At 38.7% G+C, this 18,483-nt stretch overlaps 1 protein-coding gene across 1 annotated transcript in view; it reads left to right on the forward strand.

The window, feature by feature from the left end:
* Positions 1 to 16,016, forward strand: part of LOC138353819 (uncharacterized) — a 17,643-nt gene extending 1,627 nt beyond the window's left edge. Inside the window, exons 2-3 of the mRNA XM_069307231.1 lie at positions 1 to 86; positions 15,877 to 16,016. The exon at positions 1 to 86 is cut by the window's left edge and continues 1,042 nt beyond it. Coding sequence (XP_069163332.1) covers positions 1 to 86; positions 15,877 to 16,016 — 226 coding nt within the window. The remainder of the gene's footprint in view (positions 87 to 15,876) is intronic.
* The last annotated feature ends 2,467 nt before the right edge of the window (positions 16,017 to 18,483 follow it).

Genomic DNA, 18,483 nt, shown 5'->3' on the forward strand with positions numbered 1-18,483 from the left:
GGGGGAATCTCATGTGACCCTGATAAAAGAGTTCGATAAGTTCCTTCGGAACTTTACTCGCAGCCACAAACGAAAGACAGTCTTCTGTAGAAACTGTCTCTCAGAATATCAAAATTCGTCTGAGCTAACAAATCACTCATCTTCCTGCGACATCACTCAGAAAATTATTTACCCTCAGCCTGGGGACACACTCCATTTTAAAAATACGGGGAAAGGTTATGCCCCTTCCCATGTGGGCTATTTTGATTTCGAGTGTGTCCTAAGCACTGAGGATTGTCTAGGTTCTGTTACAGCCATACATAGACCTATAGCATACAGCTATATAATTGTTGATAGGAACCACACTGTCGTTGATAAATTTACTTATTTTGGGGGGGACAGTGTTACTCATTTCATGCAGCGAGTTGCCACCAAGTGGGAAATTATCAGATCTACCCTCCACCATTATGAAATAGACATGTCTCTTGAGGATATGATCCATTTTAGGAGACAGACTCACTGCCAGTTTTGTGAGCAGGTATTTACCCCCTCCAATTTCAAGGTTCAACATCATGATCACCTTAGGGAAAAGCTCAATTATATTGGAGCTCTATGTAATTACTGCAACCTCCGCCACAAGAATGCTCTGGAGAGTTTAGTTCTAATTGCCCATAATATGTCTTATGACATGGGCTTAATTTTGAGGGAGTTTACCATGGATTCAAATATTAAGAGCAATATCCTCATGAGACAGGGGACGAAATATCTTAAGGTGGAAATAGGGAAGCTTAAATTTCTTGATTCACTGGCTTTTATTACAGGTAGTCTTTCATCCCTAGCAAAGACCCACATTGATTCAGCCAGCCCCTTAACATTCACTCACTCAATGATAGAGGGTTTGCCCAAAAAGAGTCACCACCTACTCTTAAAGGGTAAGCAGTTTTTCCCTTATGAATATACCACAAAAATCAGCTGCTTTAATGACACAACACTCCCTCCTATTGAAATGTTCTACAGCTCCCTAAACAAATCAGGTATAACTTTGGACGAATATAGACATTCTAAATTAGTATGGGAGGCTACAGGGTGTAGGACATTAAAAGACTACCTCCTCATTTATTTGAGGTGTGATGTAGGATTACTGGCTGACATTTTTACACACCATAGGGCAATTCTAAATGATATATATTCTTTAGAATTGACACACTATTGCAGCCTCCCAGGGTACTCCTACGACTGCTTCCTGAAAAGTAGTAGAATATCGTTGGAGTTAAGTGCAGATGTGACGTTGCACAATCTCTTATCACAAAACATACGAGGGGGTTTTACAACTGCAGTTAGGAGTTATGTCAGAGCTAACAACCGCTATGTCAACCCATCTTTTAACCCCCAGGAGGATAGGTCTTCATTCTTACTTTATCTCGACTTTAACAGCCTCTATGGGAGTTGTATGACTAGGAAATTGCCCCATGGGGGACTAAGGAGACTATCATCTGATGAGATGAACTCCTTCATTAGCGGGGGGAAGATAATGACAGAACAGCCTTTCTCTTCTAACAAAGGGTACTGGCTCTTAATTGACACCAAACTTTTAAGACCCGAAATAGCTAGACTAACAGACGATCTGCCCCTTTGTTTACACCATAGGGGAATAAGTATGGAGGATATCTCACCATTTAGTAGGGGACTTCTGGAAACAAATAACATCACACACCTCCCCCCAAAAAACATCAAACTGGTTGGAGATCATCTCCCCAAAAAACATTATTTCATATCTCTTCACCTTTTACAACTATTTATTGAGATAGGACTTGAAGTGGAAACAATACATGCAATTTACGAGTTCCACCAGTCAGATTTTATGGCAGAATTTGTTAACACCAACGTTAACAATAGAAATGCCTCCAGCAGTAATGATAGGAAAACACTCTTCAAATTACTGACGAACAGTGTTTTTGGTAAAACGCTACTGAATCCAGCTCGTTATGCCATTGACACCAAACTAGTGACTTCAGCTAGGGCCTTTTTACGAGAGGTGAAGAATCCCCGCTTTAAACGAATGGTGCATTTAGGCGACAATAAATTATTGTCTGTCAGTTCCAGACCATTCATTAAAATTACTCATCCTAATTACATTGGGTTCCAGATTCTTGAGCTAGCAAAATACAGCTTGTACCATTTTTGGTACAGGGTACTTAAGAACCACTATTCAGATAGGGTACAACTGGTGTATAGTGATACAGACAGTTTCATTTTCACCTTACTAGCTGAAGATGTCTTTAATGAGATGGGGAAAGAACCCCTTAGTTTGTGGATGGATACGAGTAATTTTCCTGAAACTCACCCCTTGTATGATCCTTCTAAAAAGGGTGTTTTAGGGCTGTTAAAGTCAGAGGTGTCAGATAAACACATCCTTGAAGTTGTGGCACTCAAGCCCAAAATGTATAGTGTGCTTTTGCTTGACAATAAAAATTCCATCACCGCTAAGGGTATTCCCCGAGCTGTGCAAAGATCTTTAACACATAACCACTTTAAAGAGACCCTTCACAGTAATGGTGTAGTAAATACTTTTAATTACTCACAAATAAGAAACATAGGGGGGCAGATGGCAACCACATTCAATACTAAGAGGGGTTTAAGTGCATTTGATGATAAGCGCTTTTACCTAAATAAATACACTAGCCTAGCGTATGGTCACCCAGACATACCATCCGAGCCCCACCCCAACACCTCAGCCCAAGGAATGTCCACCGAGAGTGAAGGTGGTGACGTCATTGAACCACAAGGAGAGGAAGGACAACACCCCACCAGCGAGAGTGAACCCTATGACGTCAGCAGTCAGTCACCTGAGGGAGGCGCACTACATCCCATTCACTCTCTGGGAGATGATGAGTCATCATCTTCGTCCCAGGAGGAGGAGGAGGAGGGGGAGGAAGACCCCACAACGGACTTGTGGGCGAGAAGGAGAGCTCTTGTTAATAAATATTATGTGGGGGGAGATGACCTACAATACGACTATGTTTAACCCTATGTACTTTGATAATATAATCTATAAATCATCAGGATTATTTCTTTTTCTCCTTCTTTAAGTATAGAGGCTTAAAATATAACCAACTTAAAAACAACTAAGGGAGGCGGGTCCCTCTTACGGTACACTCAAGGTCATCAAGTATGAGGAGGGCTGGTGAGGGGGGACCGCCCCTACTGCGAGGATCCTGTTTTTACACCTGTCCCATAGGGGGAGGTGGGGGGGGGGTAACTACCGCTCACCTGAGTGTTTATTATACAAATATACTGTCATACTTTTCTGTATAAATGAACATGAACATGAACATAGCGACACATAATAGATACCTATCTTCACTATTTTTACGATTGTTGCTGCCCCACACCTTGGACGACCTAATATGGGGTGGCTCTAAGTGGCACTCCGCCTCTGATTTTCTTATCTGATTGCCCTTCATAGGCAGCTACTTTACTGTAAATGAACATGATCATAGTGGCGCATAATAGATACCTATCTTCACTGTTTTTTCGACTGCTACCACTCACACCTTGGGTGACCTAATATGGAGTGGCACTATGTGGCTCCCCGCTTCTGATTTCTTATCTGATCTCCTTACATAGGTGGCTCTATGTGGCATCTCCTATTCTACTCAAGAATACTTGCATAATAGACAAAACCCAAGATTCAAGAAGATTACAAATTCTTGAGGCAATTCACATAAGAATAGAGCGACCTACCATGAAAACCCAAATCACGGAACTATTTACTCTACCCACCATGAGAGTAAGGACAAGACAAGAACATATCGATGCCAACACAGAAGACAATGTCCAACATAACAGGCCAATTACACTGGATTAATCTTTGTGTTTAGATAGGAGATGCCTCGTATGGGCCAATAAGCCTTCTGCGGCCCCTATGTTTATCCCTTATGTATCCCCCCATGTTTTCACCTTCATTGTATTATCACCTGACCTAATGCGGGTATAAAATCAACTAGTATTGTAAGATCTGTTCACTTGAGAATGAACCATGGAGGTTCGAAACGTCTTGCAAATTATACAAATAAGTGTAATACACTCTATAGTAAATCACTTCTTTTCTTCACCTTAAAAGTACGAAAATGAGTTTTGGAGAACTCCTATTTCAATTAAGCCCTGATGCTAAGAAAATAGTTAGAGGGATAGAAGCCCTAAACCAGAAAAAAATAAATAAATACAGAATATGCGGTCATATTCAATGAAACATGTTTGAAAGAAAACCTGCTGCCAGTATACACCAATATATATATTATATATATATATATATATATATATATATATATATATATATATATATATATATATATATATATATATATATATATATATATATATATATATATATATATATATATATATATATATATATATATATATATATGTCGTACCTAGTAGCCAGAACGCACTTCTCAGCCTACTATGCAAGGCCCGATTTGCCTAATAAGCCAAGTTTTCATTAATTAATTGTTTTTCGACTACCTAACCTAACTTTTTCGACTACCTAAACTAACCTAACCTATAAAGATAGGTTAGGTTAGGTAGGGTTGGTTAGGTTCGGTCATATATCTACGTTAATTTTAACTCCAATAAAAAAAAATTGACCTCATACATAATGAAATGGGTAGCTTTATCATTTCATAAGAAAAAAATTAGAGAAAATATATTAATTCAGGAAAACTTGGCTTATTAGGCAAATCGGGCCTTGCATAGTAGGCTGAGAAGTGCGTTCTGGCTACTAGGTACGACATATATATACATATATATATATATATATATATATATATATATATATATATATATATATGTCGTACCTAGTAGCCAGAACTCACTTCTCAGCCTACTATGCAAGGCCCGATTTGCCTAATAAGCCAAGTTTTCATGAATTAATATATTTTCTCTATTTTTTTTCTTATAAAAGGATAAAGCTACCCATTTCATTATGTATGAGGTCAATTTTTTTTATTGGAGTTAAAATTAACGTAGATATATGACCGAACCTAACCAACACTACCTAACCTAACCTAACCTATCTTTATAGGTTAGGTTAGGTTATGTAGCCGAAAAAGTTAGGTTAGGTTAGGTTAGGTAGGTTAGGTAGTCGAAAAACAATTAATTCATGAAAACTTGGCTTATTAGGCAAATTGGGCCTTGCATAGTAGGCTGAGAAGTGCGTTCTGGCTACTAGGTACGACATATATATATATATATATATATATATATATATATATATATATATATATTTATATATATATATATATATATATATATATATATATATATATTTATATATATATATATATATATATATATATATATATATATATATATATATATATATATATATATATATATATATATATATATATATATATATGCGAACAAGCCTGAATGGTCCCCAGGACAATATGCAACTAAAAACTCACACCCCAGAAGTGACTCGAACCCATACTCCCAGAAGCAACGCAACTGGTATGTACAAGACGCCTTAATCCACTTGACCATCACGACCGGACATAATGAGGTGATAGCCGAGGCTATTTGAACCACCCCACCGCCGGCACTCGGATAGTAATCTTGGGCATAGCATTTTACCAAATCACCTCATTCTTTGGGGCACACGTGAGGAACACAAATGCCAACAATATATATATATATATATATATATATATATATATATATATATATATATATATATATATGTCGTACCTAGTAGCCAGAACGCACTTCTCATCCTACTATGCAAGGCCGGATTTGCCTAATAAGCCAAGTTTTCATGAATTAATTGTTTTTCGACTTTCTAACCTACCTAACCTAACCTAACCTTACTTTTTTGGCTACCTAATCTAACCTAACCTATAAAGATAGGTTAGGTTAGGTTAGGTAGGGTTGAATAGGTTCGGTCATATATCTACGTTAATTTTAAATTCAATAAAAAAAAATTGACCTCATACACAATGAAATGGGTAGCTCTATCATTTCATAAGAAAAAAAATTGAGAAAATATATTAATTCAGGAAAACTTGGCTTATTAGGCAAATCGGGCCTTGCATAGCAGGCTGAGTACGACGTTCTGGCTACTAGGTACAACATATATATATATATATATAGTAGCCGGAACGCACTTCTCAGCCTACTATGCAAGGCCCGATTTGCCTAATAAGCCAAGTTTTCCTGAATTATTATATTTTTTCGAATTTTTTTCTTGTGAAATGATAAAGCTACCCATTTCATTATGTATGAGGTCAATTTTATTTTATTGGAGTTAAAATTATCCTAGATATATGACCGAACCTAACCTACCCTACCTAACCTAACCTAACCTATCTTTATAGGTTAGGTTAGGTTAGGTAGCCGAAAAAGTTAGGTTAGGTTAGGTTAGGTAGGTTAGGTAGTCGAAAAACCATTAATTCATGAAAACTTGGCTTATTAGGCAAATTGGGCCTTGCATAGTAGGATGAGAAGTGCGTTCTGGCTACGAGGTACGACATATATATATATATATATATATATATATATATATATATATATATATATATATATATATATATATATGTCGTACCTAGTAGCCAGAACTCACTTCTCAGCCTACTATGCAAGGCCCGATTTGCCTAATAAGCCAAGTTTTCATGAATTAATGTTTTTTCGTCTACCTAACCTACCTAACCTAACCTAACCTAGCTTTTTTTGGCAACCTAACCTAACTTTACCTATATATATAGGTTAGGTTAGGTTAGGTAGGGTTGGTTAGGTTCGGTCATATATCTACGTTAATTTTAACTCCAATAAAAAAAAATTGACCTCATACATAGTGAAAAGGGTTGCTTTATCATTTCATAAGAAAAAAATTATAGTAAATATATTAATTCAGGAAAACTTGGCTTATTAGGCAAATCGGGCCTTGAATAGTAGGCTGAGAAGTGAGTTCTGGCTACTAGGTACGACATATATATATATATATATATATATGGCAAATTAGGCAATATATATATATATATATATATATATATATATATACATATATGTTGTACCTAGTAGCCAGAACGTCGTACTCGGCCCACTATGCAAGGCTCGATTTGCCTAATAAGCCAAGTTTTCCTGAATTAATATATTTTCTCTAATTTTTTTCTTATGAAATGATAAAGCTACCCATTTCATTATGTATGAGGTCAATTTTTTTTATTGGAGTTAAAATTAACGTAGATATATGACCGAACCTAACCAACCCTACCTAACCTAACCTAACCTAACCTATCTTTATAGGTTAGTTTATAGGTTAGGTAGCCGAAAAAGTTAGGTTAGGTTAGGTTAGGTAGTCGAAAAACCATTAATTCATGAAAACTTGGCTTATTAGGCAATTTCATTATGTATGAGGTCAATTTTATTTTATTGGAGTTAAAATTATCCTAGATATATGACCGAACCTAACCTACCCTACCTAACCTAACCTAACCTATCTTTATAGGTTAGGTTAGGTTAGGTAGCCGAGAAAGTTAGGTTAGGTTAGGTAGGTTAGGTAGTCGAAAAACCATTAATTCATGAAAACTTGGCTTATTAGGCAAATTGGGCCTTGCATAGTAGGATGAGAAGTGCGTTCTGGCTACTAGGTACGACATATATATATATATATATATATATATATATATATATATATATATATATATGTCGTACCTAGTAGCCAGAACGCACTTCTCAGCCTACTATGCAAGGCCCGATTTGCCTAATAAGCCAAGTTTTCATGAGTTAATTGTTTTTCGACTACCTAACCTACCTAACCTAACCTAACCTAGCTTTTTCGGTTACCTAACCTAACCTAACCCATAAAGATAGGTTAGGTTAGGTTAGGTAGGGTTGGTTAGGTTCGGTCATATATCTACGTTAATTTTAACTCCAATAAAAAAAATTGACCTCATACATAACGAAATGGGCAGCTTCATCATTTCATAAGAAAAAAATTTGAGAAAATATATTAATTCAGGAAAACTTGGCTTATTAGGCAAATCGGGCCCTGAATTGTAGGCTGAGAAGTGCGTTCTGGCTACTAGGTACGACATATATATATATATATATATATATATATATATATATATATATATATATGGCAAATTAGGCAATATATATATATATATATATATATATATATATATATATATATATATATATATATATATATATATATTAGTATATTTTGGTAGCAGTCTTTCCTGTAGACATATATTATTAAATATGACCGAGAAAGTAAGATTAATAATTCTAACACGAATTTTCTCAATCTTTCGTACATTACGCTTCACTGTTGGAGGTAAATCAAAAATCACTTCTCCAAAATTCATTTTTATTTCTAGTCTGACGCGACACGGGCGCGTTTCGTAAAACTTATTACATTTTCAAAGACTTCACAAATACACAACTGATTAGAACTTACGTATCTCTGCTATTATATCTACATTTGAGTGAGGTGGGAGGGATGATGTGGCATATAGTGACGTGGCATTAACACAAGACAGAACATGAGGGGATATTAATAGGGTATTAAAAGTATCAACACAAGACAGAACAGAAACAATGGGTATTGAATAGAAGTGTTTGTAGAAAGCCTATTGGTCCATATTTCTTGATGCTTCTATATTGGAGCGGAGTCTTGAGGTGGGTAGAATATAGTTGTGCAATAATTGGCTGTTGATTGCTGGTGTTGACTTCTTGATGTGTAGTGCCTCGCAAACGTCAAGCCGCCTGCTATCGCTGTATCTATCGATGATTTCTGTGTTGTTTACTAGGATTTCTCTGGCGATGGTTTGGTTATGGGAAGAGATTATATGTTCCTTAATGGAGCCCTGTTGCTTATGCATCGTTAAACGCCTGGAAAGAGATGTTGTTGTCTTGCCTATATACTGGGTTTTTTGGAGCTTACAGTCCCCAAGTGGGCATTTGAAGGCATAGACGACGTTAGTCTCTTTTAAAGCGTTCTGTTTTGTGTCTGGAGAGTTTCTCATGAGTAGGCTGGCCGTTTTTCTGGTTTTATAGTAAATCGTCAGTTGTATCCTCTGATTTTTGTCTGTAGGGATAACGTTTCTATTAACAATATCTTTCAGGACCCTTTCCTCCGTTTTATGAGCTGTGGAAAAGAAGTTCCTGTAAAATAGTCTAATAGGGGGTATAGGTGTTGTGTTAGTTGTCTCTTCAGAGGTTGCATGGCTTTTCACTTTCCTTCTTATGATGTCTTCGATGAAACCATTGGAGAAGCCGTTATTGACTAGAACCTGCCTTACCCTACAGAGTTCTTCGTCGACTTGCTTCCATTCTGAGCTGTGGCTGAGAGCACGGTCGACGTATGCGTTAACAACACTCCTCTTGTACCTGTCAGGGCAGTCGCTGTTGGCATTTAGGCACATTCCTATGTTTGTTTCCTTAGTGTAGACTGCAGTGTGGAAACCTCCGCTCTTTTCCATGACTGTTACATCTAGAAAAGGCAGCTTCCCATCCTTTCCCATCCAGCTTCCCATAGCAACATCGACCATAGTATCCGTACCCGCATTGAACAACACCTCGACATCCTCACAAACCAACATCACCTCAGCACTGAAACAAGGATTATCAAGAAACTAACAACATTATATGGAGGACCTATGGCAATTCCACGACCAAGAGATGGCTTCCTGAACCTTGCAGGAATTAACCTCACTGAGGACCAAGTCACTCTCCTAAACCTGGGCATAAACTGTCATGTTATGTCCAGACCGAGTGAAATGGCCCGGAAAGTAGAGTTGGAAATTCTGTTGGACGACATATTCGACCTCGAGACACAAAAGAAGGTCACTACCAAAGATACCTTACAAGCAGAACTTATTGCAGAAGGAGGAAAGAATCGAGGCAACTACAGAAGCACCATACTGTCCCCCGAGCTTAAAGCGGCAGCTAAAAGCCTTCGTGAGAACAAGGAGATAGTTGTCAGGAGAGGTGACAAGTCGCCAATATATGTCATTCTTAAAAAAGACGAATATCTGGCGAAAATGAACATCATACTCTCTGACCAAACTAAGTTCCAAAGGGTAACGAAGGACACTACAGCCGAATTAAAAGCAAAGGTCAACAAACTGATCGAAACTGTGAACGCCAAGAAATCCGGACTCCACCTGCCAAAGATCATTGGGGAATATAAACCTGGATATGCGTATGGAAATGTCAAGACGCACAAGCCTGGAAACCCACTTCGGCCAATCATTAGCCAGATACCCACACCCACGTACAGACTGGCGAAGCGACTCAACGGCCTGCTGACTCCTTATGTCCCTTGCGCCTTCAGCCTGAAGTCTCCAAAGGAATTTGTGGACTTACTGCGGGGCACACGGGCCACAGGGATAAGAGCCTCGTTGGACGTAGAATCGCTGTTTACCAACGTACCTGTGGACGAGACAATCGGAATGATAGCCGACAGAGTGTATCGTGATCCAGCCTGTACTCCTCTTGACATGCCAGAAAGTATTCTGAGGAAACTACTCCAAGCTTGTACTAAAGAGGCACCCTTCTTGAGCCCGGATGGGCACATGTATAAGCAAGTAGATGGGGTCGCCATGGGTTCTCCCCTAGGTGTCCTGTTTGCAAACTTCTACATGGGTACCATCGAGCAAAAAGTCTTAGTCGACATGAACTTGAAACCGGCCATATACTGCAGGTATGTTGACGACATTTTTACACAGATACCTGATGTCAGACATCTGCAGGAGCTGAAGGAGGCATTTGAGCAGAGTTCCGTGCTGCGTTTCACTTACGAGACGGAAAAGGATGGGAAGCTGCCTTTTCTAGATGTAACAGTCATGGAAAAGAGCGGAGGTTTCCACACTGCAGTCTACACTAAGGAAACAAACATAGGAATGTGCCTAAATGCCAACAGCGACTGCCCTGACAGGTACAAGAGGAGTGTTGTTAACGCATACGTCGACCGTGCTCTCAGCCACAGCTCAGAATGGAAGCAAGTCGACGAAGAACTCTGTAGGGTAAGGCAGGTTCTAGTCAATAACGGCTTCTCCAATGGTTTCATCGAAGACATCATAAGAAGGAAAGTGAAAAGCCATGCAACCTCTGAAGAGACAACTAACACAACACCTATACCCCCTATTAGACTATTTTACAGGAACTTCTTTTCCACAGCTCATAAAACGGAGGAAAGGGTCCTGAAAGATATTGTTAATAGAAACGTTATCCCTACAGACAAAAATCAGAGGATACAACTGACGATTTACTATAAAACCAGAAAAACGGCCAGCCTACTCATGAGAAACTCTCCAGACACAAAACAGAACGCTTTAAAAGAGACTAACGTCGTCTATGCCTTCAAATGCCCACTTGGGGACTGTAAGCTCCAAAAAACCCAGTATATAGGCAAGACAACAACATCTCTTTCCAGGCGTTTAACGATGCATAAGCAACAGGGCTCCATTAAGGAACATATAATCTCTTCCCATAACCAAACCATCGCCAGAGAAATCCTAGTAAACAACACAGAAATCATCGATAGATACAGCGATAGCAGGCGGCTTGACGTTTGCGAGGCACTACACATCAAGAAGTCAACACCAGCAATCAACAGCCAATTATTGCACAACTATATTCTACCCACCTCAAGACTCCGCTCCAATATAGAAGCATCAAGAAATATGGACCAATAGGCTTTCTACAAACACTTCTATTCAATACCCATTGTTTCTGTTCTGTCTTGTGTTGATACTTTTAATACCCTATTAATATCCCCTCATGTTCTGTCTTGTGTTAATGCCACGTCACTATATGCCACATCATCCCTCCCACCTCACTCAAATGTAGATATAATAGCAGAGATACGTAAGTTCTAATCAGTTGTGTATTTGTGAAGTCTTTGAAAATGTAATAAGTTTTACGAAACGCGCCCGTGTCGCGTCAGACTAGAAATAAAAATGAATTTTGGAGAAGTGATTTTTGATTTACCTCCAACAGTGAAGCGTAATGTACGAAAGATTGAGAAAATTCGTGTTAGAATTATTAATCTTACTTTCTCGGTCATATTTAATAATATATATATATATATATATATATATATATATATATATATATATATATATATATATATATATATATATATATATATTTATATATGTTGTACCTAGTAGCCAGAACGTCGTACTCGGCCCACTATGCAAGGCTCGATTTGCCTAATAAGCCAAGTTTTCCTGAATTAATATATTTTCTCTAATTTTTTTCTTATGAAATGATAAAGCTACCCATTTCATTATGTATGAGGTCAATTTTTTTTATTGGAGTTAAAATTAATGTAGATATATGACCGAACCTAACCAACCCTACCTAACCTAACCTATCTTTATAGGTTAGTTTAGGTTAGGTAGCCGAAAAAGTTAGGTTAGGTTAGGTAGTCGAAAAACTATTACTTCATGAGAACTTGGCTTATTAGGCAAATCTGGCCTCGTATAGTAGGCTGAGAAGTGCGTTCTGGCTACTAGGTATGACATATATATACATATATATATATATATATATATATATGTCGTACCTAGTAGCCAGAATGCACTTCTCGGCCTTCTATGCAAGGCCCGATTCGCCTAATAAGCCAAGTTTTCCTGAATTAATATATTTTCTCAAATTTTGTTCTTATGAAATGACAAAGCTACCCATTTCATTATGTATGAGGTCACTTTTTTTTTTATTGGAGTTAAAATTAACATAGATATATGACCGAACCTAACCAACCCTACCTAACCAACCCTACCTAACCTAACCTAACCTATCTTTATTGGTTAGGTTAGGTTAGGTAGCCAAAAAAGTTAGGTTAGGTAGTCGAAAAACAATTAATTCATGAAAACTTTGCTTATTAGGCAAATCGGGCCTTGCATAGTAGGCTGAGAAGTGCGTTCTGGCTACTAGGTACGACATATATATATATATATATATATATATATATATATATATATATATATATATATATATATATATATATATATATATATATATATTTTGTATACTTAACTCTCGTGTTTAGGAGAGTTGTGCCTTAAGCAGAGACACTGTGTCTTCCCATATTAACAGGGACTTGATGAAATTAACGTCTAAATGACCCCTCACTTGCTCTGGTGCTCTTGGGAGGTGTTGATCTTTGGGGTATTTAAATACTCCGAAATTACCATCTCTTTTAAGGGTCTGAGCGGTTGGTGCAGAGGGTTAAGGCGTACCTGTTATGTCAGTTGCTGGAAGGCTTCTGTGCTGGCTAGGGTTCGAGTCTCCTGGTGGGAAAGTGTTCTAAAGTTGTATATATATATATATATATATATATATATATATATATATATATATATATATATATATATATATATATATATATATATATATATATATTATTAAATATGACAGAAAAAGTAAGATTAATAGTTCTAACACGAATTTTCTCAATCTTTCATACATTTCTTTTCACTGTTGGAGGTAATTCAAAAATCAATTCTCCAAAATTCATTTTTATATCTAGTCTGACGCGACACGAGCGCGTTTCGTAAAACTTATTACATATTCAAAGACTTTAGTTTACAAATACACAACTGAATTGAACTTACACATCTCCGATTTTGTTTATATCTACATTTGAGTGAGGTGGATGGGGTGAGGTGGCATTAATAGGGTATTAATTTCATCAACACAAGACAGAACAAGAGGTGGTATTAATAGGGTATTAATTTCATCAACACAAGACAGAACAAGAGGTGGTATTAATAGGGTATTAATTTCATCAACACAAGACAGAACATGAAACAATGGGTATTGAAATGGAAGTGATTGTAGAAAGACTATTGGTCCATATTTCTTGATGCTTCTATATGGGAGCGGAGTCTTGAGGTGGGTAGAATATAGTTGTGCATTAATTGGCTGTTGATTGCTGGTGCTGACTTCTTAATGTGTAGTGCCTCGCAAACGTCAAGCCGCCTGCTATCGCTGTATCTATCGATGATTTCTGTGTTGTTTACTAGGATTTCTCTGGCGATGGTTTGGTTGTGGGAAGAGATTATATGTTCCTTAATGGAGCCCTGTTGTTTATGCATCGTTAAACGCCTAGAAAGAGATGTTGTTGTCTTGCCTATATACTGGGTTTTTTGGAGCTTACAGTCCCCAAGTGGGCATTTGAAGGCATAGACGACGTTGGTCTCTTTTAAAGCGTTCTGCTCTGTGTCTGGAGAGTTTCTCATGAGTATTCTGGCCGTTTTTCTGGTTTTATAGTAAATCGTCAGTTGTATCCTCTGATTTTTGTCTGTAGGGATAACGTTTCTATTAACAATATCTTTCAGGACCCTTTCCTCTGTTTTATGAGCTGTGGAAAAGAAGTTCCTGTAAAATAGTCTAATAGGGGGTATAGGTGTTGTGTTAGTGGTCTCTTCAGAGGTTGCATGGCGTTTCACTTTCCTTCTTATGATGTTTTCGACGAAACCATTGGAGAAGCCGTTGTTGACTAGGACCTGCCTTACCCTACAGAGTTCTTCGTCGACTTGCTTCCATTCTGAGCTGTGGCTTAGAGCACGGTCGACATATGCGTTAACAACACTCCTCTTGTACCTGTCTGGGCAGTCGCTGTTGGCATTTAGGCACATTCCTATGTTCGTTTCCTTAGTGTAGACTGCAGTGTGGAAACCTCCGCTCTTTTCCATGACTGTTACATCTAGAAAGGGCAGCTTCCCATCCTTTTCCATCTCGTAAGTGAAACGCAACACGGAACTCTGCTCAAATGCCTCCTTGAACTCCTGCAGATGTCTGACATCAGGTACCTGTGTAAAAATGTCGTCAACATACCTGCAGTATATGGCCGGTTTCAAGTTCATGTCGACTAAGACTTTTTGCTCGATGGTACCCATGTAGAAGTTTGCAAACAGGACACCTAGGGGAGAACCCATGGCGACCCCATCTACTTGCTTATACATGTGCCCATTCGGGCTCAAGAAGGGTGCCTCTTTAGTACAAGCTCGGAGTAGTTTCCTTAGAATATTTTCGGGTATGTCAAGAGTGCCATCATCCCGATGGCACTTTGATAGTAATCTTGGGCATAGTTATTTTATCAGATCACCTCCTTTTAATGGGGCCACATGAGCAATACAAATGCGAACAAGCCTGAATGGTCCTTAGGCATATATGCAACTGAAAACTCCAAACCCCAGAAGTGACTCGAACCCATACTGCCAGGTGCACTATGCAACTGGTTTACAGGAGACCTTAACCACTCGACCATCAGTGACCGTACAAAAGATGATGGTAGCCGAGGCTATTTGCCCATCATCCCCCCTCCCTGTCCAGCTCGTTGTTGCTCTGAGGGGGGCTTAGTAGGCAGCTGCCAGAAAGATGCTCCTTGGGACAGTCCTCTGTCCTTTTTTAGCCATGAGCTCCTGCTGCTGTTCTCTCCAATTGTGCTGGACGACTTTTCCTTTTCCTTTTTTCGTTTTTCTCCCCCCCCCTCCCCTCTTTCCCCTTCTCATTGTCATTCCCCACCGACCTTCTGCCTGTTTTGATTCTTTTTTCGGCCTACTATTATTTTGACGTCTGGGCGTTTAGGGACGCATACTCTTGTACCCGTAAAAATTTAGTACCCAACGACTCAAGCGAGGGGACCCTTTAATTGTTAATCCTCCTTTCGTCACTGAACTCGATCTTGACGGACTGACGGTTCTTAAGGTTGCGTTTGAGGGGAGTATACTTACGTTGCACCCCTGGGGGGGGGGCCCCTGACAAGATCGGTAACATGTTTCTTGTTGGGTGTCCTGCCTCTAATTGTGGCTCCGTGGTGGGTGTGGGGGCACATTCGTGAATGAAAGTCTTTCCTCGTTTTTATGTCAGATAATGTTCCTCTTGTTCCTTCTCAAGCTCGTGGGGCGCGCGACCAAGCCCCCGAGTCGGACTGTGTTGGAAGACCAGGCTCATGTAGCCCCCGCTGCATTGGTCCTCAACCTTGCTCCTTCTTTGACCTTCCTGACTAATCCCCTCAGCTCCCCTCCCTTCTGAGGTAGGGTCTAGTTCCCAGTCCTTAGTGGTGAACACCTTGATCCCTGGCATAACTCTGTCTCTCATTGTGACTACTGCGCCTTTTACCCCCTCTAACTCTGGGGGTTCTCAACGCCGTCCCTGCCACGGCGACCACACGCGGACCATGACGTCACGCCAGTCCATGACGTCAGCCCAGGTTCAGGAAACCGACGCCATGATCGCCTCCGGATGTAAACAACGCCGCCACTCACGTCTCCCCACACGACTCCTCGTGGATTGTATTCCACGATAGCCAAAGTTGTTCTGAAGATACCACAGCCCGAAGCTAAGTAAACTATAGCTGGTACACACTGTGCTATACAATAATTGCGATTTAATAAGGAAATAACCCTGTATATCAAATATTCTTTCCTCCAGTGACTTGATAAGAGGAATTAGCTGCCCATTCCTCACTCAATTCCTTTTTGTGGTGTTTGGAGCTACAAGTTCCATTGTTCATTAGTAATGTTATGTTAAGTGATTCCAAGTACATTCTGGTGCAGTGTATTAAGTATAAATAATATTGTTTTTTTTTTTTCAGCAGTTGAAGTGCATTATAGACAAATTTTATGTTTTCCCCAGACCTTAATCTGAAGTTTCCTTTAGCATTTTATATTAAATGTTACAGTATGTGTTTATAGTACTGTACTCTATAACTTTAGTATAAGCTAATTACAGCAGTTGCTATAACATTGCAGAATATTCTTGTATTCTTTCCACAGTGATTATTATTATTATTTACACATTTACAGAAAGTTAATTTGTTTTAAATTCTTGATGCCTTATTGCTACATGTTCTGCATTACATGTTAATTCTTTTGTGTAAATTTTCTACATTTTAGCCATTATTAAGTATCATATTGTACTACATGTTGAGTGTTGTATACTTGTGTAATTATTTTCATGAAATTTACATCTCTCAGTTTCAGGGAAAAAAAAATTTACTATGCTTTACCTGATCCAATTAATTTACATAACTCCAGTTTCAAGTCATGTGCATACCAGATTGCATATTTAATTTACAATTTTGCTGATTTATATATTTTGTGGGTGTGTGATATTTCTCAGTGATATTTCTCAGTTTTATGATAAAATTTACTATGCTTTACCTGATCCAATTAATTTACATAACTCCAGTTTCAAGTCATGTGCATACCAGATTGCATATTTAATTTATAATTTTGCTGATTCATATATTTTGTGTGTGTGAGGGGTGTTGTATACTTGTGTGTTGTATACTTGTTTAATTATTTTCATGAAATTTACATTTCTCAATTTTATGATAAAATTTACTATGCTTTGCCTGATCCAGTTAATTTACATAACTCCAGTTTCAAGTCATGTGCATACCAGATTGCATATTTAATTTACAATTTTGCTGATTTATATATTTTGTGGGTGTGTGATATTTCTCAGTTTTATGATAAAATTTACTATGCTTTACCTGATCCAATTAATTTACATAACTCCAGTTTCAAGTCATGTGCATACCAGATTTTAATTTACAATTTTGCTGATTTATATATTTTATATTTTGTGTGTGTGTGATATTTCTCAGTTTTATGATAAAATTTACTATGCTTTACCTGATCCAATTAATTTACATAACTCCAGTTTCAAGTCATGTGCATACCAGATTGCATATTTAATTTATAATTTTGCTGATTCATATATTTAGTGTGTGTGTGTGTGTGTGTGTGAGGGGTGGAGGCCAGCACAACCACAGGCCTCCCCACCACCGATGGAGACTCAGTCACCAGAAGAACTGGTTACTTCCCACGGCAATATTAACATGGACTCAGAAAGCAGCCAGTCAGTCGAGGAGGGTGAGTATCAAGACGTTCTAACAAGGCAACAGAAGAAACGGTTAAGACAGGATGCAAGGCATAGTGTTGACAGTAATGGTACACTTAACGGAAACGACAAGAGAATGAAGAACGACGCCGAGACTGATGTCGACAAACGGACGGAACGATGTCAGGAAGGTGAGGATCAGCGGAGATGGAGGCTTCTCTTCCCTGCCTCATGCACGCTGGCCTATCATCAGAAGCTGCTGTGGACAGTCACACTTGGAAGAGAACACCGCAAGTTCGAGCCCCTGCTGAAGGAAGGTGTAAACAGACCTTACTTAACGGTAGGTTCTATGGAGGCAGTGGAGTATCTTACCCAGCAAGGATATGATGGAATTGTTATGGAAATGCCGGAGGGGAACGAGAAGCTGACGAAGGTAATTATCTATAAATACCCTCAGATTCTGGACCCCGAATTCATCCTCGACGACCAACGATTTGTGTGGGCCAAGCGTCACCTTATTAAAGGTGAAGCTAGGAGTCAGGTGGTGGCTTTAGTGAGAGGTGAAGTTCCCGAGAAAGTGTTCATCACCGGGGCTGGCTACAGGCATGTAGCAAAGTATGTGGAAGA

This window comes from Procambarus clarkii, chromosome 60 (genome assembly GCF_040958095.1).
Source record: "Procambarus clarkii isolate CNS0578487 chromosome 60, FALCON_Pclarkii_2.0, whole genome shotgun sequence".
In the NCBI taxonomy this organism is placed as follows: domain Eukaryota; kingdom Metazoa; phylum Arthropoda; class Malacostraca; order Decapoda; family Cambaridae; genus Procambarus; species Procambarus clarkii.